Source organism: Polistes canadensis, unplaced genomic scaffold (genome assembly GCF_001313835.1).
Source record: "Polistes canadensis isolate GaletaPanama2010 unplaced genomic scaffold, ASM131383v1 scaffold_38, whole genome shotgun sequence".
Classification (NCBI taxonomy): domain Eukaryota; kingdom Metazoa; phylum Arthropoda; class Insecta; order Hymenoptera; family Vespidae; genus Polistes; species Polistes canadensis.
Window position 1 is genome coordinate 707,463 of NW_014569585.1, and position 21,632 is coordinate 729,094.

The following is a 21,632-nucleotide window of genomic DNA, read 5'->3' on the forward strand; positions in this document are numbered from 1 at the left end:
TATATATATATATTAATTCGACATTTAAGGATTATAATCAGTCGCGAATATGTTTATTGAGTAATTATTATTATTATTATTATCATTATTATAATTATCAGCCAGATGTTTTACAATGCATTTGGAACTCTGTGAAATAAGATGTAGTTAACTAAAAAATTATTATTATTTACTTTTGGTGTAGTTTTGTAAGAATTGTAGTTATGAAATGCATACAAAAAAAACTAACTAATTAACTAATGGAGAAACACAAATGTATTTAATGTTGCGCGTGTTCCTCTTCTTTATATATATACATACATACATGCATATAATACGATTTATAAAAAGAAGTTTTTTGATGTAGCGATTTATGTGAATATGAGACTTATTAAATAATTTATTAAACTTTCTACATACATTGTTTGTACAGAAAATCGAAGGCTTACGCTTACAAGAAATTACAAAGTTTGATGATCACGCGTCGCGTGATACGCGTCTCTTTCCTTATCAGGAAACTTAGTCGGTAAATTTGGACTGTGCAAGTGGCATTTTGCGTGAAACTTTATTCCTGCAACATCCACTTCGTAATCTCCTGACAATATGTATTCGTTTGTTACTTCTTGTGGCTGACCTTTTGAATCAAAGTTTTGTACAAATCCAAGACAAACCTATAGTACAAATTATGTTTTAGATAGAAATGAAATGATAAAGTTTAAATAATATTCACTATTCGCACCTAATGTACTAATATCAAATTTCATTACGTTTACATTTATTCGATAAATGATTGAATTGGATAAAAAAAATTTTTAAGCTAATAATTGGGAGGATAAATTGTTACCTGTTTTCTAAATGTAAAACCGTAACCCGTAGTAGTTGTCATACCACAATATTTTCCATTTCGATATATCGGTTCGCCACCCCAACACCATGTATCAAATTCAAGATCATGATCATTCAACAATAATTGAACGTATTTACGTTTAACTCCTTCTTCGCGTTGTTTCAAAAGTGCATCTCTCCCTATGAAATTAACTCCTTTCTATCGAAAATAACATAAAAAAAAATTGTTAAATTAGAATATATGTAAATGTGGAGAATAGTCAAAGATATCTCGTACTGCTATTACTTACATCAAATTTCACTCTCCATGCACGACCACATTCAAGAGGAGTAGTAAAAGTATCTAAATCTTGACCCCAAAACGCGTAAAATTTTTCAACTCTTAACGCTCGTGTCGCATAATAACCGGCATGTTTTATTCCATATTTTTCACCGGCTTCTATTAATCTCGTGTAAACGTGTAGGGCAAACTAAAAATAAATATACAGCAATTTATATGACTAATTCTAAGTTTAGTATAATAAGTTCAATTGATGTATTCGAATCAACAAAAATTTCTCATTTACTTCGTTTGGTATATACAAAACGTAGCCTAATTCTCCAGTATGTGTTAAGTTCATTGTACGAATTCCATTAGCAAGGCCGACGTCTAACTCCTATAAAATATAGAAAGTTCTTAGTAAAAAGAATGATAAAGAAATAATAGATTTATTAAAAATATTATACTTTGAATGTAAAAAATGGGAAATTCTTAGGATTCAGATCAGTGTCAGTCAATTCACTCAACAATTGTCTTGTAGCAGGTCCCATGATACAAATAGCAGTGTACGCCGATGTTACATCAGATACAGCAACAGAGCCGTCTGATGGTAAATGCCTACTAATCCAGTACTTACATCGTGTTTGTTGGATAGTCGGTGCAATCATCATATAGCTGAAATATAATAATAATAAGCAGTATTGCATTAATTTTGAGTAATATAAATTGTATAAAATATACTTACTGATTTGGTGCAATACGTGCTAAGCTGCAATCATTTTCATAACCACCACGATAATTTTGCATTCCAGTGTGGATGATACTGCCCACAGCTACATCAACGTCGTTTGAACATAAATATTGCAATAAATCTACTACCTCCATGCCATTAGACTAAGAACATTTTTAAGAAATAAATACGAGTAAGTTAAATATTGTGTAACAATGTATTACATATCTTAGAGAATAATTGTCTTTAATATAAGTAATCTTAAGATAATAAGTACCCATAAGTCGATTTTAGTAAAAGATGAATAGTCGCTGAGCCCGATTGATTCTCGACAAGTTGCATACTCCAAACTGACACGTTCGAACCATGGTGGTTTGCTAAATGTATTCGTATATGCCAGTTTACATTTCTGGAATATATCGGTCGAATCTAAATCTATAATCAAATATTATAGTTAGTATATATATAATATTTTATTTTAATTAATATACACTTATATTTAAATATAATAATGTTACCATTTTCATTGAGAGGTTGAAACCAGGATGGTCGTTCGTATCCCATCACTTGACCGAAAACAGCACCAGCTTCTTTGAGCTTAGGATAAATTGGTGACATTCTTAAATTTCTTCCAGTTTTAAATTCGTGATGAGGATATTGCAACGCATAATGCATTCCAGGTACTTCCCTTACTCGATCACGTAAAAATTTACGATTATTGTGTAAACCAAGAAAACGTGAAACGTCTAATTCATACATGTCTAACGAAGTTGATCCATTGACTATTAATTCAGCAGTAGCACGACCAACTCCACCAGCAGCTGATATACCAACCTAATGAAAAATTATATTTACAATCATTTCAGAGTGAATAATAAATGTCTAAGTATTTACTTACAGTCTTCATGCCAGCAGCTACATAATAATTACGTATTTCTGGAGCTTCTCCGACAATCCATTTACAATCCGGAGAAAATGCTTCAGGACCATTACATAATTTTTCCAATATTACATTTCCTAAACTTGGGATTCTGTGAAGCATTTGTTCTAATAAAATATGAAAATGATCCCAATCTTCAGGCAGAAATCTCTCGTTAGTATTCTCTAAAAGCAAATCAAAATGATATCTATTAAAAACACTTATTTACAAACAATAAATGATAATCTACAAGACAGATTTACATCTATATCTAACCAGGTATCGACCCATCTTCGAATGCTGGTTTTGCAACTGGTTCAAATCCACCTGCTAATATACGACCATTGTTTTCCCTGAAGTAGATGTAACCATCTAAGTCACGTATTACTGGTGTCATAGGATCTAAACCATTAACAGGTTTTGTATGCAGATAATAATGCTCCACCGGATGAAGTGGAACCTTATAATAATTAGATTTAAAAATATAACTCACAATCCTTATTAAATAATATAATAAAAAAAAAAGAAATGTAATACAACCTTTACATATGGTTCACTAAGTTTTCCTACATTGCGTGCCCAAAATCCAGCACAATTAACAAAATGTGAACATTTTATTGTTCCATGTGTGGTTTCAACTGATTCAATACGATTATCTTGATTAATGATCTTAGTAACTTTGCAATTTTCATAAACTCTAAGACCTAATAAACAATGACATGTATAATAAACAGATTTTATAATATGTTCATTATAATTATGAAAAAAAAATGATTACCTTTACTTTTAGCTTCTTTAATCAATGATAAACATATTTGATATGGATCACCTACTCCGTCACCAGGAATCCATAATCCACCAATGAGATCATCTATGCGTAATAATGGACACAATTGCTTGACTTCTTCTGGTGAAATCAAATAACATTCGATATCTCGTGACCTGTAAAATAAGTTAGAGCATTGTACATAAAAATAATTGTATTATGTCTGTTTTAAATTCTTACACAGATTGAGCCTTCATTCGTCTAAATGCAGTCATACGGTCTCTCGTACGCGCCAAAGAAAGACTACCACATTGTTTCCAACCGGTAGAAAGACCTTTCCCTTCTAAATGTTTATATAACGCTATACTATCTTGAGCCAATTTCACCTGCGCTAAACTTGGTTTGAAAGCACCAACTAGACCAGATGCATGCCATGTTGTACCACCTCCTAATCTTTAAGATATAAAGAGAATTAGAATAATTCAATGAAAGTATAATCATTTAGTTGAAAAACAAGGGGTACCGCCATAAAATAATATTTATAATATTTAATTGCAAGAGTAATGCAATACCTGCCGCTTTCTACAAGAATGGTTTCAGATCCCAATCCCATAAGTGACAAATGATAAGCAACTGCGCCTCCCATAACACCACCACCACAAATAACCACTTGTGCTTCTTTCGGAGGAGAATCATCTGAATTTGTAATTGTTGAGTAAGTAGATTTAGAAGTATATTTTACTTGCTTTTGGTTGAATAAGATAACCTTTCTTTGTTTTGTCATTAGTTTGTTATAAACATTTCTCGAGCGTTGCCACATCTTTTATTGATAGGAAAAATATTAATGTCGGTTTATTTTCTAGTTTTTTCGATTCTTATTTCATTCGTAAATGAATGCGTAAAAAATAAATCAAATTATGTTATTTCATAGATAAATAAAAAAATATTATAACTTATGTGGCACTCTGTTCTTCATTTTTTACAACAATAGAGATTCATTAAACAGTGCATTCAATTAATTATCATTCTGGAATAAAACATCATATTTGTAAATATAGTAAATCAGAAATATATATGTATAATGGGCACACATGATCAAAACTTATAATGATTCAAACACTACGTAGTTCAAAAGTTTCACTTAAGGTTAAAATAATGAAAGATTTAGTTTACAAAAATGCTGATAAGTTCTCTTCTTTATCATATGGCTATGAATTGTATACATTGCAGTATTCTTTTACGTATATATGTAGAGTCATTAATATTTGCATATCTTATAAGCGATTTAAATATACCACGCTTTAATCGAACAGATATTTGCGACATCTATAATGGTGGATTCAGAGTAAACACAGTAGTTAACGCTATTGTTATATGCATCATGATTATTATTACTAATAACGTGGAGAATATAAATTATTTTAGTCTGTGACATAAAGGTTCAAACTTTTTTAATGTGAGAATTAACGAATCTGAATTATTCTTCATTATTATGATAAATTAATGAAAGATTGAAAGTGGTGATATTAGAAAAAAATTAATTCAATTATTAGAATTTTTCACGTTGAAATCTAAAGAAATGATAGTTAGAATATCGAATAATTAATTAATTATTTTTTAGTAAATTAATATTAAGATATTGAAGGTTTGAAAGATTTGTAAAAGGCTTTAACAAGCTATGTGCAAAGTGGTTATTATTTAAAGTTTAATAAATATGAAGTGTGCATTAATGGTTGCAGAGAAGCCATCTTTGGCAGCTTCTCTTGCTTTTATTCTTAGTAATGGTCGATGTACGTCAAAAAAAGGTAATTAAATATTTACACATTATAATTTATCTTAGATAATTTCTATTTATCTATTTGTTTATATTGTATATTTAAACAATTGTATTTTTTTTAGCTCCCAATAAATCATGTTCGGTACACGAATGGATAGGGGAGTTCCGAACAGAAACAGTAATGTTCAAAATGACATCGGTTTGTGGGCACGTTATGACCTTAGATTTTATTGGCAAATATAATAACTGGGATAAAGTTGATCCTGTGTGTGTTTTTGATCAATTTTATTATGTCATATATATATTGTCAATTGTATTATTTTTATAGACAATAGCAATTTTTTAGGTAGAATTATTCTCGTGTCCTACAGAAAAAAAGGAAGCCGCACCTAAACTCGCAATTCCATATTTTCTTGCTAAGCAAGGCGCTTATTGTGATTATTTAATATTATGGTTGGATTGCGACAAGGAAGGTGAAAATATTTGTTTTGAAGTAATCCATGCGATACAAAAAGTTAAAAAACTATCTCCAAATGTAATCCAATGATATTCTTAATATTTTGTTTCTTTTTTATATTTAAAAGTCGTTTTTCTTAAATTAATTATGTTCATCAATTTAATAGGACATTTGGCGTGCTAAATTTTCTGCGATTACTAACAAAGATATCAAAAATGCTTTTGCTAATCTCATTAAACCTAATGAAAATGAAGCTAAAAGCGTGGATGCACGCCAAGAACTCGATTTGCGGATTGGTTGTGCATTTACCAGATTTCAAACTAAATTTTTTCAGGTATAACTCTGATGTATCATTTATATCATTTTTTTATTTCTATATGAAAAAGGAAATCAAATTATCTGATACGATTTTTAACTTATTTCAGGGAAAATATGGTGACTTAGATGTTTCGCTTATTTCCTATGGTCCCTGTCAAACACCGACTTTAGGATTTTGCGTACAAAGGCATGATGAAATTCAGACTTTTAAGCCTGATCCATATTGGGTTCTTCAGGTATTTATTTCTTTAATCATTTTTTTATAATAATATAGATACAAATATAATTTTAATGTGAATTTAAATATTTTTTAGCTTACAATTAAATCACCGGAAGGACAGGACATTGCTTTGACTTGGAGTCGTATAAGATCTTTCGATAAAGAAGTGGCTAATATGTTTTTAAATTACGTTAAAGAGTATACCTACGCAACGTGAGTATTTTATAAATATATGACATATATAAAAGATATAGTATATAAAGAAGAAAATATTTCTACATATGATATTCAGCGTAGTAAGTGTGCAAAGTACAGAAAAAACAAAACCACGTCCTATAGCTTTAAATACGATAGAACTGATGAGAGTAGCCAGTTCTGGTTTGGGAATGGGACCTCATCATGCTATGCAAATTGCTGAACGTTTATATACTCAAGGATACATCAGTTATCCTAGAACAGAAACTACGTCTTATCCTGAAAATTTTGACTTAGTGTAAGTACGATAAAAAAGTATATTAATTAATATGAATTAAAGTGTAAAGTTACGTGTTATATTTGTTTCTATATTTCGTGCTTCTTATTTTTTACAATCTTATTATTCTTAGGGGAGTATTATTGAAACAACGGTATGATCCAGAATGGGGAGAACAAGTGCAACAAATACTTGAAAGGGGAATTAATGAACCTAGAAAAGGTGTCGATGTTGGAGATCATCCACCTATCACTCCTATGAAATACGCTACAAGAAATGAACTAGATGGTGATGCATGGAGATTATATGACTATATAACTCGACATGTTATTGCAACTGTAAGTAAGAACTATTGAAACTGTAAAATATAATAGAATTTATTATATTTTTATATATTTATATATATAATAAATTTGAAATAATAGGTGGCACGAGATTGCAAATATTTAAGCACAGTAATTAAATTTAAAGTAGGTATGGAAATATTTACTGCAACTGGTCGTACATTACTAGATCCTGGATATACTAGTATTCTTACTTGGCAATCATTTGGAACCAACGATACGCTACCAAAGATTTCATTTGGAGAAAAAGTTGATATTCAAGAGGTTCATTATATTATTTATTAAATTTTATTTTGATATTTTTTCATAATATGTTATAAAGAAAATGTTTTATTATATACAGGCCAAATTAGTTGAACTTTATACTCAACCCCCAGATTATTTAACAGAAGCAGAATTAATATCTCTCATGGAAAAGCATGGTATTGGAACAGATGCTTCTATTCCAGTGCATATAAACAATATTTGTATGAGAAATTATGTTACTATTGCTCCCGGAAGAAAACTAGTACCTACTTCGTTAGGTATAGTTTTAGTTCATGGATATCAAAAGGTATTTCTTAATATTATTTATGTTTATACAATTAAATTAGTAGAATGTATTTATTATATTTGTATTTATAATTATTCGTACATTTTTCAGATAGATCCAGAATTAGTTTTACCAACTATGAGATCTGCGGTAGAAGAACAATTGAATTTAATAGCACAGGGTCGTGCAGACTTTCATGCTGTTTTACAACATACTGTTGAAATATTTAGACAAAAGTTTCATTACTTCGTTGAAAGTATCGAAGCCATGGATCAGTTATTCGAAGTCTCCTTTTCTCCTCTTTCAGCTTCTGGCAAAGCACACTCAAGGTATAACGTACGATTTTATTTGTTTAATTTAACTTTGGAAGTTTTGTTAATGTGTAAAGTCTTGTTAATCATATAGATGTGGTAAGTGTCGACGCTATATGAAGTATATACAAACCAAACCATCGAGAATGCATTGCGCGCACTGTAACGAAACGTATAATCTACCTCAAAATGGAAATATACGTATTTATAAAGAATTAAAGTGTCCACTGGATGACTTTGAATTATTGTCTTGGTCAACTGGTGCAAGAGGCAAGAGTTATACATTTTGTCCATATTGCTATAACAATCCACCATTCAGGTAAATAAATACAAAATATAAATTTTAATTCGGAAAATGATATATATATATAAAATTTAAATATTATATTTGGAAATTTCAGAGATATGAAGAAAGGTATGAGTGGATGTAATTTATGTACACATCCGACATGTCCCCATGGTTTAAACTCTAACGGAGTATCCAGTTGTTTAGAATGCGATACAGGAATTCTTGTTCTTGATCCCTCAGCAGCACCCAAATGGAAAGTTGGGTGTAATCGTTGTGATGTTATTATTCATTTATTTGAAAATGCTCATAAAATAACGGTAGATTCTGATGTATGCGATTGCGGGGCACAATTGCTTAATGTGGAATATAAACAGGTGATTATTAATTATTCATATTTTAAATAATAACATCTTCAACCTTACTTATATAATTATTACATATTTTAGGATAAAAGTAAATTACCAGATGAAGCAACCGAAACTTCTGGGTGTATTTTCTGTACTCCGGCATTCAGAGCACTTGTTGAAAAACATAGGGCGGTAGCATCCAAACCAGTTGCAACTCATGGACGAGGGCATGCAAAAGGTCGTAGCCGTGGCAAACCACGTCCTCCTAAGGATAAAATGGCTCAACTGGCAGCATATTTTGTTTAACAAAGTTTGAAAATAATGTCTATCTATGTAAACACTATGAACTCCTTCCATATTGAATGAACATTGCAAATGAATACATTGCCAAAATTCTGCATATGTATTGCAGAATCAGTGATTAAATTTTCAAGTCATTTTTGTGAACAATCAGTTTTTGGAAAAATTATTAAATAAAAGTCGAAAGAGAAATTTTATGCTAAATTTAAATAGCATAAGTATAACCTAAAACCATCTATATTAATATTTATTTTAATAAATAATTTTTATATCAAAGCGTGATAGAGAGAAACTAAAATTTATTACTTTTCTAGAAAAATTCAAAGTATTTTGAAACACGTAGTATCAGACGCATTGTGGGTGCGTTCCACTAAGCGCTCACAACGATCACGCTCACGACCACAGTTTTTCCCGTTCCACTTACCTACGAGCGTTACTGTCGTAAATTCAAGTGGAATGGACTATGGTGCGTTTTGAGCGTGGAGGTAATAATACAAATGGCGAGGTAGTGAAAAGAAAGTAAAAGATTAAAGAGGTTAAGATTTAATCTGTAATCCTTCATGTCAGTTTCACGGTCGCCATTTTTATTGTTGTCAGTTTCGAAAAAACCGCTAATTTTCTCAACGCTCACTACAACCCACGTTTTCAGATGGGTCGTTGTGGGCTTCGCGTGAGCGTTAGTAATGACGTCATGAGTGACGTTTCGCCGCGACCACACGACCGCGGTCGTTATGTGGAACGACTAAAGGAGCATTTTGATCGTTGTGAGCGCTTAGTGGAACGCACCCATTGTGTTCGCACGTGTAGATCAAATGGTTTCATTAAAATAAATTGTATCTTCAAAATAATCATCATGCAGATTAATTTAAACACGCCGAATTTTTTTGAAATTATAGTAGGTACTTATGAGCAGTATTTACTTGGATATAAATTCACCAATATCGTTAATGTAAGTAATGAACTTTCTAAACAAATATTTATAGGTTATGGATGCTATTCTTGAAGCCGGTTTACCGGGAATGTTTTGATGTTATATTTTATTTATTTTAATATAACTTGTTTACGAGTAATAAATTTACCTTTTTATTTAAAGATAATAGCTTCCATATTTAATACTCTTCGTCCTTTAATACAATGATTGATTAATTATATTTTGAAAATATTGTTTCAGGAATATAAACTTGAGAAAAGTTTTGCTACGCATAGTCATTTGGGTAGCATAAGAAGTGTTGCTAGCAATAATTATTATTTAGCGTCAGCAGGCGCAGATGAAACAATCTGTTTATATGATTTGCGCAATAGAATAGAATCTGGCAAATTGATGCATCATAATGGTACGCAATTGTATTTCCTCTCTCTCTCTCTCTCTCTTTTTCTCTCTCTCTCTCTCTNTCTCTCTCTCTCTCTCTCTCTCTCTCTCTCTCTCTCTCTCTCTCTCTCTCTCTCTCTCTCTCTCTCTCTTCCTCTCTCTTTCTCTATTCGTTAATCATTTATTTTATTAAAGTTTTTATTACTTTCCGTTTGTAGATACTGTTAATCATGTTACTTTTACACCAGAAGCATCACATCTATTTTCCTGTAGCAAGGATGGAACAATAGCTGCTGTTAGATGCGGAAATTGGCAAATGCAGAAACATTGGATGAAACCACATAAAGGTTTATCTGTTCATACTTTAGCTATACATCCAACAGGGAAATTAGCTTTATCGACAGGAGCAGATGGTATTCTTAGAACATGGAACTTAGTTAAAGGAAGACAAGCATATGCTACAAATTTGGTACCACGTTTAAAATCTGATGCTAAAGACATCATAGTTTTAAAGTGGAGTCCAAACGGTGAAAAATATCTTCTGGCAGCTAATCAACAAATTGACATATTCTCAGTACAATATGCAGGTATCGACCAGGAAGTACAATTAGATTCTAAAGTGGTATGCGTCGAATTTTTAAAAGATGACTTGATTGTTATTGGTTTAGAAAATGGTCATATTAAATTTTATGATCTTGAAAAATTAGCTTATACTTTAAATATATTAGCGCACGATATTAGAATTAAATGTATGGCGTACAAAGACGATTTGTTGGTAACTGCTTCTAGTAATGGGGAAATTAAACTTTGGAGATTTACCAGAAATAAGGTCGATATGTTACAGAGTATTAATTGTGATGCTAGAATTACCTGTCTTACACTTGCAGCGTTGTATCAAAATGTAGTTTATAAAAAAGAAACAGATTTTAAAGTTGAAGAGAAAGTAAAAAACAAAAATAAATTTAGATTACAACAGGAAGTTATTATAGAAGATGATAATGATGATGCTAATAATGATAATGATGATGATGATGATAATGATAGTGACGATGATGATGACGATCATTGGGAAGTTACATCTATTGGTAATTCTAATATTAATCTAAGCACAACGTCAAAGAATAATTCAACAAGTGCAGAATGGATAGAAGCAGATGCTAATTCATCGGGAAAATTAAATACAAATGGACAATTAAGTAAAAATAATCAACGGAATAAACGAAGTATTGACTCTGTAGAAAATTTTTCTCCTTCGCCAAAGAAGAAAACTTTAAATGAAGATAGAAATAATAATAGTAATAGTAATAGTAATAGTAATAGTAATAGTAATAGTAATAGTAATAGTAATAAGAAGAAAAAGGATGTACATATTAAGAAAAGAAAAATAGAAGAAACTGAGCAAAATGTTACTAAGACGTCTTTCAAAAAGAGAAAAAAGACTATTAAGACGGAAACAGAATCTGATAGTAAAATTCAAAAAAATAAGAAGCAAAATTGGTTAGAAGAAAGAAGTAAGAAAGTAAGTAAAAAAATAAGTAAAAAAATAGAAGAGGAAAATCGCCCTATACCGTCAAAAAATATCACAAAAAAAGATACAGAATCTGTTAAGAAACGGGAGAAATGGAAAACTGAGTCGTTGAAGGTAGAAGAGAAAAATAAAAAAGTTAGTAAAAAAAGAAAAACGATAGAAGACGGACATCTTGTATCGTCGAATAAGATGAAAAAAAAAAAGCAGTAACTTGTGGAAGTTAACTTATTTTTTTGTACGATATTTACAGTCGCTAAAATCAGATTCGCAGATTATTATATATAAGAGTAATAATAAATTATTTGCTAGCTCCTATCAGTCTATATAAATATCTAGTATAATAAATTCCGCAAATAAATACAATTCGATGCTTCTCTTTCATCAAACTCTGTTACAAACTTACAAATATATCTTCTAATTGAGTTAAATAAAAAACAATTTACCACAAAATACATTTATGTTTTGGATTCATACGACTGTTCGTAGAACATTTCCATGCTTTAGCAAATTCAGCATTATTTGACAACGTTCCGATTACTCTGTAATGATTTGGTGCATGAACACCTTCTATTAGCTTAGATTTTAATGCTCCATTCGTATAATTTCCACACCAAACCTGAAAAAAACAAGTTTATGTTATTCATTTCAACGATAATGATAAAAAAAAATATTTTATTTGTACTAATGATTTAGTAAATAATTGTTTAATTAGAAACGAATCTATACTATTTCATCAAACTGATGATAATAGTTGCAAAATTTTCTATTACAAAATAAATGGCAATGAATGTGTAATAAAAACGTTGTCATTAAGATTTAAATGAAAAATAAAATGAATTCCAATGAAATATTTACTTGTGCAAATCCTAAGAAGAACAATTGGTCATGAGTATATTCAGAAAGGCCAGGCAAAGCTTGCTGATGTGAATTGCGTGCTTTTAATTTTTGATATGCTCTATAAGCTTCTCTTATTCCACCATTGTCAGCAATATTTTCACCCTGAGTTGTAATGCCATTTACCTGAAAACAAAAAGAAAAAATATTATTAGCGATTTGTCCTTAGTAAATTAGCCAATGTATGTGCCTTGGCACGTTTTGTTTTGGTATATTTTCAACGAGAATCTTACTCACTGTAAAATTGTTACCCAGCTCAGGAAGATGATAACTACTATACTGTTTGATGATACATTCAACTTTCTCATGATAATGTTGCAATGTCTCGTCGCTCCACCATTGCCTGAGATTGCCGTTTTCGTCGTATCTGCGACCTGACATAAAAAAAAAGAAAAGACAAATCAAATTCGTGTAATTTTTGTCGATTACTATAAATCAATGTATTCGTGACATCAATTGTACCTTGATCATCAAAACCATGAGTAAGTTCATGACCCATAATCGCACCCATTGCACCATAGTTTATCGATCTATATAAAAAAACGTTTATTATTTTTGATTACGCTAACGCTTGTTTTTTTTTTTATTTAACATAAGATAAAATTATATTTCTAATGTATTTGAAAATACAAACGATAGATTTAATTACAACACGCTTACTCTATTCCATTTCCATAGAATGGTGGATGCAAAATGCCCGCTGGAAATGCTGAAAAATATATCCATTACATTAAATAATTAATTAATTATTAATTATTCATTTTTTTAGCATTAATATACTTACTGACTGAATTTAAAATAGCACTGTAAAATGCATTAACAGTAGTCCCAGTTGATATCCATCGATCTTTGTCAGGTTTTTCTCGTAAGCTATTTAAATTTTTCTTAACACCTACGTCCGTTAATTGTAAAAAAGTTTCAAACAATTTTCCTTCCATTACTTCGGCCTACAACAGTAATCGTTCGATGGATAATTAGTAATAAATACTTTTTGTTTACCTTAAATTAAGATAAAAATAAATTGAACTTACACCTTCATAAAATTTATTTAATTTTTCTGGATTTGTAATCCATTTAGGAAAACCAACGAACGGTCTCATCGCGTATAATTTTTTGTGAGCACGTAATCTGGTGTCTGCATCCATCCAATCTAATTCTTTAACCATTGCATCGAATGCTGTTCTAATATCCATCAACATTTCCAAAGCCTAAAGTTATCATTGTAATTATTATCCAATTATCTAAAATAATCATTTGATTTAATAATAAAAGAAAAAAACAGTTCACTTACTTTTTCCCTTTCCTGATCATTAAAATGTTTTTGAGCGTAAACGTAACTTAGAGCCATTCCAAAATTAGCATTAACATTTCCTGTACAACCTTTCCACCTGGGTGTTTTTTCTTTAAGCCCAAATACTTTTTGAGAAAATTGGAATCCAAGGTCACGAAACTTTTGTAATGTGAGTGGAGTAATCGCTGAATATACGCTCCACCAAATAAAACGTGCTTAAATAATACACGAATAGTTTTCGGTTAAAAAAATTTTTTCAAAGATCGAATGGATAGTAGGACTAAAATGAACGAGTAATTGAAAACAATGTCACTAAATGTTATGAGTAAAAGCAGTTGGATGATAACCTTTTGCTCTTTTCTGCCCTCATTAGATTATGAGAATACGTTCTTTTAACTTCACGATTTTTCATTATTTACTTTTGTCTTTTTTTCAATGATAAGAAATAAACGTTAGCAAACTAGTATTTGAAACAACAATCCTTTTTTCACAATTCAACAATGAAACTTTGTTGAATAATCCTTTCAAAAGATTTATTTGAAAAATACTTGACCTATATACTGTTACACGTATCTAATTTGTGATAGAGACATTTGTGCTGAATATTAAAGTAATAGTATATGATAGATAAGCGAATGAATATTAAAGTGTTGAGACAAGCGTAGTTAGCTTAACAGTGATGGAGAAGATAAGTATACCTATCGTAGCGGGTGGAGTAATTGCAAGTAGTTGGGGCAATTTCTGTAAATAGTGTAGATCCATTACTATGACTCTATCAATTCCTGTGTTTATGGTCACGTTTGTATTATCAAATACATTTTCCAGATATTTCGTCCAGTTCCACTAAAAATCTTTCTTATCATTTCTATGCACATTTGTAATGATTTTTTCGTTAACATGTAATAGATGTGTATTACCTGTTGTACACGAAGATCAGTCAGCTCTTGTAATGTATCGATTGTAACGTCATGAAAAAGATGATGTACGCTACGTCTTTGTTCTGGTGTATCCATGATCTATGCAAAGAGATAATGATTGATCTATATAAACAAAATCATCTTTGTTTAAAGTATTACGAGCAGTGGCAGATTAAGCAGTAAACGGACTACTAAAGAGCTCCAAAGGAGCCACGAGGTCTTAAAATTTCTTTTTATTAGGGTTTAAGGAAAATTACATTTTTTTTTAAATAAATTTAATTCATGTGTTATGGTATGAAATTTTTGATTACTTTTCTTTTTTATATATGAATATATAAAATATATATATATAATATATATATTTTGTCTAACTTGAGTTTGAGAGTCTCGAAATTTTTACCATTGGGAGCCAGTTCCCATTTAACTTGATCCGCCACTGATTACGAGAGTGGGTTGAAAAGTTTTGAGATTATAACAAAAAATATAAAATAATTGTTTCTATGTTAAGCTCCAAACTATTTTCAATTCATTCATGTGGATAACAGATTGTACCTTGGCAATTTTCGTACTAAATTCTAAAATTTCATTGGCAAAACTTGTGCTTCTATTTCCAGCTCCAGCTAATTCCAACATGGCTTTGATATATTTTTTATATTCTCCTAATTCAGATTGAAAACGTTGAGGATCCAGGAGATATCGTTCACTAAAAGCTGGAGATACTTGTTCCGTCTACCGCATAATAATAATCAAATAATATAATCGAGTTATTTTAAGAAAAAATTTCTCTGGGCAAGTTTAAAAATACAATAATATAATCTTACCATCATTCGATTCTTCGTCGTATCTCGAATATCCTCGCTAATATAAAAATTGACCAACAGATTTAAACCTAAAATTCTACGAGTCGCACCAGCTATTTGGGACAAATCGAGGGGAGATATTTTAATTTGTAATGGTGGATCGGTTGGTAATCCTATTTGTTTTAATACATGGAATATCGGTTCTAATCCCAAGGTCTCGATGCTCGCTACAAATTGAAAAAAAAAAAAAAATTAACATATTTTTTATAAGAATAAATTAATCTTTCATTTATACAAAAATGTGTATAAGATAAATTCCATTTAGATGTTTTTATCAATCGTTTCTATTATCATACTTGATCACCTATCATAAATACCGTTACGTGATATAATAATTTATTCTTTCATCATTAGCATATAAATAATAATTGCGGAAGTAAAATTCATAATAGTATAAAAATGATTATGAATAATGTAAGAGTTAGATGTAATTTATTTTTGTATATTTAATAGATTTGTAATTGAACGATTAAATTTACCGGTGTCCATACAAGTTTTGTAAAGAGCACGAGCTAATTTAATGGGCCTTAGATCGTCATCCTTGTCAGGCATTTCTAACAAAATTCTTAAATCTTGTAGAAGATATTCACGAAGAAGACTTAATTGATCCCAGGATACTTGGCTTTGGGGTATTGGATGTTTAGCTACCCAACCATCGCATGCAAATTTATAGAAATCATCGCAAGGGTCTATGGATTTGTTCATTGATCCTAATACTCTAGCAGCTGAAAAAAAAGAAATTATCTAAAGAAACAAACAAATAAAACTTCTGATGATATCTAACGCGGAAATGTTGGTCCAAATCAAACTGTCATCTTATTTGATATTTGGAACGTTCAATGAACGTTTAAAGAATAAATGACAGCGTTGATAAGTCAAAAAGTGCAGATAATAACGAGTTTGAGGTCAATGTGTGTTATCTAATAATTTCGTAAAACGAGAAGACTACTTGGAAGCTAAATCATTCGGAATTGTAACAAATCGTTGATCGATAAATCGAGAGATCGTGAATTAAGTAAAATATTTTCATTAGTTTTACTACAATTCATTTTTGTTAATCATCTGTAAGTACCTGTTTTTATGCATTCTTCGCTCTGACACATTTCTTTGTATTCTTCCTTATAAAATACGATCATTTGCAAAGTTAAGGTAATAACAAGAGTAATTACAGTTATCGTTAATAAAACAACTACTATCACGAGCCTCGTTTCCTTTTTGCTTGATTTTTCGTCTCCATGATTGCATTGCCTGTTATGTCAAAAGTTAATAAGATATTAAATAAAATAAAACAATTGTTCGGTATTTTAGGATAAAAATATTTGTCCATTTCGATTTAAACAAAAACAAAAAAATTCATTTCGTGTAATAATCACCATGGAAGTTCTGAATGTTTGTTACTGTCATCGGCCGTTCTGCTTCCATTATTTTCGGGGTCATTGACCTATAAAAAACACAAAATGAATAAAAAATCATTTAAATTGCGGGAACATAATTCGCAATTGACATCAAATACACGATAGGCCAATTGACCTTTTAATAAATAAGTCGATTTAAACTATCGTTAATTAATTCTTATACAAATCGATTAGAGATGGTATTATTTATATAAATAAAATTTAATACAAAACAATTACAAAAGATCCTAGAAACTGATTTGGTCGTAAAAAAAAAAGTCATACACATAAATTTAGATCTGATTTAGTCATTGAATTTCGTCCTTGCGGCTTCTCAGTTGTATAGACTCATTTTTTTCCACAGGGATCAATCGTAACAAAACCTAATCGGTTTACCTAATCGAACATTAGTTTAGTGTCAACCATCGGCACGTGAATGTCTACGAATGAAGGTCTCACCTTGCTCTAGAATCGGAATGGAATTACCTCAGCATTATACACTCCTCTCTTAACATCCTGCTGCAATCTATAATAATCCTCCTCTTATTAAAGCCCATCTAAATGAACAGTATCCTTATTACCCCCTCCCCCTCTCCTTCTTTTCCACTCTCCTATTTTTCAAGGAAATCACTGAAATGTTTACAGCAGTTGCGTAAATATGCATCAAAAAGATATATAATTTTGAGAAAATAACTTCCTACTATAAACGAATATCACATATACAAAAACACATATATATCTATAAATATTGGTACATATTGTATTTTATTATATGCACACGTTAATGATATTGGTGTCAATATTTGTTTAAATATGAATTTAATTATTTATGATGATAGGTGTTATTTGTAATAAATGGAATAAAAAAAATAAAGGAGGAGGGGGAAGTAATGATTTGTCGATAATAATACGAGAGTATTTATATCGTCAAAAGTCATTGTTCGATTGATACGATTTTTAATGACTCCTTTTAACTACCGTAATTAATCGATTCATTTAGCTCCAATCGTGTGTACAAAAGAAAAATATCGTGCTAAACGATAACGTATATCTTTCTCTCTTTCTCTCCTTTTCAACGAATCTACTCTATTTATACGATTATAAGACGATAGTATTCTTATTATAGATACTTTGACTTCTTTTCAATCATCCAAGTACGAACTGTTTATACAATTTATTTATAATTATACGAAGAAGAAGTTTAATGAAATTCCTTTTTTATTATTTTTTCTTTTAATCTTATTTTTTTAAATGCAATATTGAGTAAAGTGAAATTAATTTGATTTAATTATTCTGTTATAGATAAGAAGTTTATGACGAAAGTGATGTATCATTTTTTTCAAACTATTTTAGTAATTATTAATATTTTTACATATTACATTTATATATAATTAATATATAACAACAATAATAATAATAATAATAATAATAATAATAATAATAATAATATAATATAATATATTATATAATAGAGAACATTTTGTAATTATTAAATATTAATTATTCTAATAAGCAGGACAATTTAATACAAATTTGTTTTAGTATTGATTTCAGGTGTTTGATTTGTCATTAGTATTAATTTTTCAAACAGTTGGAAACTTTAAAGGTATAATAACGTTCTTCTACGCTCTAATTATCTTTTAAGAGATCGTTGATTTCACTAGAATCGTGACAATACATAAAATAGATATTGAACACAGGTATTATTTGCTACCAATTGTTAATATACATTTTCGTTAATTACAAGTCTCATTACATATACATTGTAAGATAACCGAGTCATATAAATGGCCTTCATTTGAAAATAACTTGTACCTAGTACGTATGTACTTTGAATAATACATAAAAGAAGGAAAGAAAAAAAAAGGAAACGTTGTCTTAGGAGCACAATGAATCTCTGTAAATAATTCACACTGATATTTTCAAGTCACACGTGGTAACAATGAAAGGTAAGCATGTGCATAAGCAAATGCATCCTTCGAATCGTACGCATCATCTCTTTGGAAAAACAAACAAACAAACAACTTCCTACAAGGGATCTCCTTGCATTGATTGATATTTTATTAAAACGCTACGTATAAAGCTTAAGATTTGAATTTCAAAGAGATCAAATAAAGCATTGCATCTCGAACATTTAAGTATACGTCTTATGTTTTATGCAGGTACAACCAACATATCATATCCACAAAACGAGAGGGGGCGAAGAAGGATGAGGAAGAGGGGGAAGAGGAGAAAGATGAGGAGGTAAAGCAATGAGAGAAAGAGAAACGAGAATGTATCGTCTCCAGGGACAGCTGCTATTAAAGCATTCAATATTGCAGCAGGAAAAAAAATTATTAAAGATTACAAGAAAAGAAAAATAAATAAGTTGAAGAAGAGGAAGAAAAAAAAAAGGATAGCAAGGACTAGATCTAACCTTGTATCTCATCTTTCGTTCTCCTGTACAAACCACCTCTTCGTAATCGTCAATGCTCGCGGTTTCGTGTGCTCTTGCTTGGTAACTCTGAAACAAAGAACAATAACCACGAAGTGAATTATTAAGAAAAAAAATAATGCATCGTTTGATGATGACGATTATACTCATCGTCGTGATGCTTCTTTGCATTGAATGAAAGAAGAACATAAAAACAATGTGTCACAGACATCGAATGATTTCGTTTCTCCTTCGCCCAGTTTCTACTTGATCATCTTGTACAATCATGAAGCATATTGATTTAGAATTAATTTATCAATCTCTTTTTTCTAATTAGAGGTATAATAAACGCGTATAGCATGATCTTCAAATTAAATTCTCAAGGAACACTATGTTTAGTGTTAATTTTTGACTAAAATGATTGCAAGAAACAAAGATTATCTTCTTAATCAAAAAACACATATTTGTATGCACGATTTTTACGCGGAAATTATTTGTTTATTAATATTTAAGATAATATCAATTCTGTTTAGATATTTAAATCGATCTGTTATCGACATCAAGGAAATATATACAAACGTTTATCAGTTGTCTATAACATATCATCATTTATATGCAATCTATAATTACTTATATATTTTCCTGAAAAAGATCAACAATGCGTTAATGGTTAAAACCGGTCTGTCATTGTGTATTGGATAAACATATTACACATACATATATGTAAGTGTATTGTGTATTGTATAATATCCGATAGAACCGGCACATTACGAAGATAGATCAATTTACGTTATTATATCTGCACGCGGTGTAAGCTCACATTTTCTACAACTAGTAGTATCTTTTTTTCCTCCCGTTTCTTTTTCTGAATTTTTTATCATTTTTTTTCTTTTTCCTTTTTCTCTTATTTATTCAACTTATTATTAGTTTTGTTTCTCTCAAGAATGTTTTCTTTATTAGGTATAACTTTATTTACGCAATTGTATTATTAATAGAATTGATATCAAATCGATTAAGAATCACAGAGAAAATTGTCTAACGATTAGGATAAAAGATGTGAAAATAGAAACATGTTTAGTTCTCTTGAGAAGATAGTCAAGATTTTCACTCGGAAATCATTGGACCGAAGAAAGTAGTTTAGTTTAACCTGTGCCATATAATTAGTATAAGCGATTGAAAATTAGAAAAATAGAAATAATATTTAAACAAGTAGAAGATAAGAAAATTTTTCTATGTTTTTAATTGATTTAATAACTTTTTAATAATTTTGTAAATAATTTTAATTAATTTTTGCAGCATTTTTAGTTATTTCTGTAATGTAATTAGTAATTTTAATTGATTTATTCGTTTGTTTTGTTACTCATTACTTCGTGAGGATAATAAAAATATAAATGATCAATTAATATTAATATTTATGTTAGTATTACCATAATTAAAATGTAAATGATCCAAGAAAAGATTAGAAAAACGCACGAAGACAGTCGGTTCTTTTTTTAAAAATAAACTGAGTAACTTTCCTTCCCGCGCAAATGTTTTCCATTACAAATCTGTATAAGAACTCGGGCTTTTAAAAGTGTATCCTCACAGCGTGTAAAAATATGCTAATTTATATTTAGAAAAGAACTCGAGGTTTTTGATCTCGGAGAGTACGTCGCGCCACGTTGTTCAGAGATCATAAAAAAAGTCGATATAATAAATGAAGTATCAATCACGTGTAAGCAATGATGGCACGTGCAACATTACAATCTATTATATTCTAACATTTATTGCCTTGATCTTCGAACATTTATCGAAGGATTTACAATCGAAATTGTCCAACGTAACAGTAAATATATCCTTTGTTCTTTTTTTTTAGAAACAGAATTCCTTCTTTTATTTCGATCATTAATCAAAACAATATTAATTAATAAAAGATACATGTAAAGATGAATGATAAATAAATTAAATGTCGATGAACACTCACCTGATTTCTTTTTTATTTTTTCGAATATACGCACTTGTGTTTAAAAATATATGAAATTTATTATAGCAAAATATTTGTTAATAACAATCTTGTGAATGAATTTTTTTGATTACTATTAATTACCGCGTACAATTGAAATGAAAATTTTAAATCGTAGGAAAATTGTGAGATTACGAGAGTTAGGAACATAAACGTAT

At 29.9% G+C, this 21,632-nt stretch overlaps 4 protein-coding genes across 8 annotated transcripts; 2 read left to right on the forward strand and 2 right to left on the reverse strand.

The window, feature by feature from the left end:
• Positions 1-355: 355 nt before the first annotated feature.
• LOC106784659 (pyruvate dehydrogenase phosphatase regulatory subunit, mitochondrial) lies at positions 356-5,025 on the reverse strand. Of its 3 annotated transcripts, none has more exons than XM_014744452.1 (15): positions 4,795-5,025; positions 4,072-4,195; positions 3,740-3,952; positions 3,512-3,675; positions 3,274-3,437; positions 3,010-3,193; positions 2,713-2,918; positions 2,333-2,648; positions 2,092-2,249; positions 1,830-1,978; positions 1,552-1,759; positions 1,392-1,481; positions 1,116-1,295; positions 824-1,024; positions 356-650 (listed from the first exon to the last, which is right to left on the reverse strand). In XM_014744452.1, the coding sequence occupies exons 1-15, from the start codon at positions 4,823-4,825 to the stop codon at positions 441-443; spliced, it is 2,598 nt and encodes an 865-aa protein (XP_014599938.1). In that variant the 5' UTR covers positions 4,826-5,025; the 3' UTR covers positions 356-440. The 3 variants fall into 3 exon arrangements, with proteins under 3 accessions (XP_014599938.1, XP_014599939.1, XP_014599937.1); XM_014744453.1 differs by lacking the exon at positions 4,795-5,025 and adding an exon at positions 4,266-4,350; XM_014744451.1 differs by lacking the exon at positions 4,795-5,025 and having other exon boundaries at positions 4,072-4,401.
• On the forward strand, positions 4,128-9,058 carry LOC106784660 (DNA topoisomerase 3-beta-1). 2 transcript variants are annotated; one of them, XM_014744456.1, is made up of 15 exons: positions 4,128-4,214; positions 5,239-5,304; positions 5,399-5,541; positions 5,623-5,811; positions 5,900-6,067; positions 6,159-6,287; positions 6,366-6,484; positions 6,564-6,764; positions 6,877-7,081; positions 7,169-7,351; positions 7,431-7,640; positions 7,731-7,948; positions 8,025-8,249; positions 8,332-8,593; positions 8,666-9,058. In XM_014744456.1, exons 3-15 carry the CDS (start codon positions 5,458-5,460, stop codon positions 8,870-8,872), a joined length of 2,400 nt encoding a protein of 799 aa, XP_014599942.1. In that variant the 5' UTR covers positions 4,128-4,214; positions 5,239-5,304; positions 5,399-5,457; the 3' UTR covers positions 8,873-9,058. The 2 variants fall into 2 exon arrangements, with proteins under 2 accessions (XP_014599942.1, XP_014599941.1); XM_014744455.1 differs by lacking the exon at positions 4,128-4,214 and having other exon boundaries at positions 5,075-5,304.
• A 147-nt stretch (positions 9,059-9,205) lies between these two features.
• On the forward strand, positions 9,206-12,155 carry LOC106784677 (ankyrin repeat and KH domain-containing protein mask-like). The gene is made up of 3 exons (XM_014744478.1): positions 9,206-9,815; positions 10,038-10,200; positions 10,394-12,155. The coding sequence occupies exons 1-3, from the start codon at positions 9,516-9,518 to the stop codon at positions 11,911-11,913; spliced, it is 1,983 nt and encodes a 660-aa protein (XP_014599964.1). The 5' UTR covers positions 9,206-9,515; the 3' UTR covers positions 11,914-12,155.
• On the reverse strand, positions 11,964-21,479 carry LOC106784676 (neprilysin-11-like). 2 transcript variants are annotated; one of them, XM_014744476.1, is made up of 17 exons: positions 21,436-21,479; positions 19,476-19,562; positions 17,039-17,106; positions 16,738-16,913; positions 16,145-16,390; positions 15,627-15,832; positions 15,358-15,534; positions 14,806-14,904; positions 14,587-14,731; positions 13,889-14,103; positions 13,629-13,805; positions 13,382-13,544; positions 13,258-13,306; positions 13,060-13,127; positions 12,835-12,971; positions 12,559-12,723; positions 11,964-12,319 (listed from the first exon to the last, which is right to left on the reverse strand). In XM_014744476.1, exons 2-17 carry the CDS (start codon positions 19,485-19,487, stop codon positions 12,143-12,145), a joined length of 2,280 nt encoding a protein of 759 aa, XP_014599962.1. In that variant the 5' UTR covers positions 19,488-19,562; positions 21,436-21,479; the 3' UTR covers positions 11,964-12,142. The 2 variants fall into 2 exon arrangements, with proteins under 2 accessions (XP_014599962.1, XP_014599961.1); XM_014744475.1 differs by lacking the exons at positions 19,476-19,562; positions 21,436-21,479 and adding an exon at positions 17,345-17,717.
• Positions 21,480-21,632: the final 153 nt, after the last annotated feature.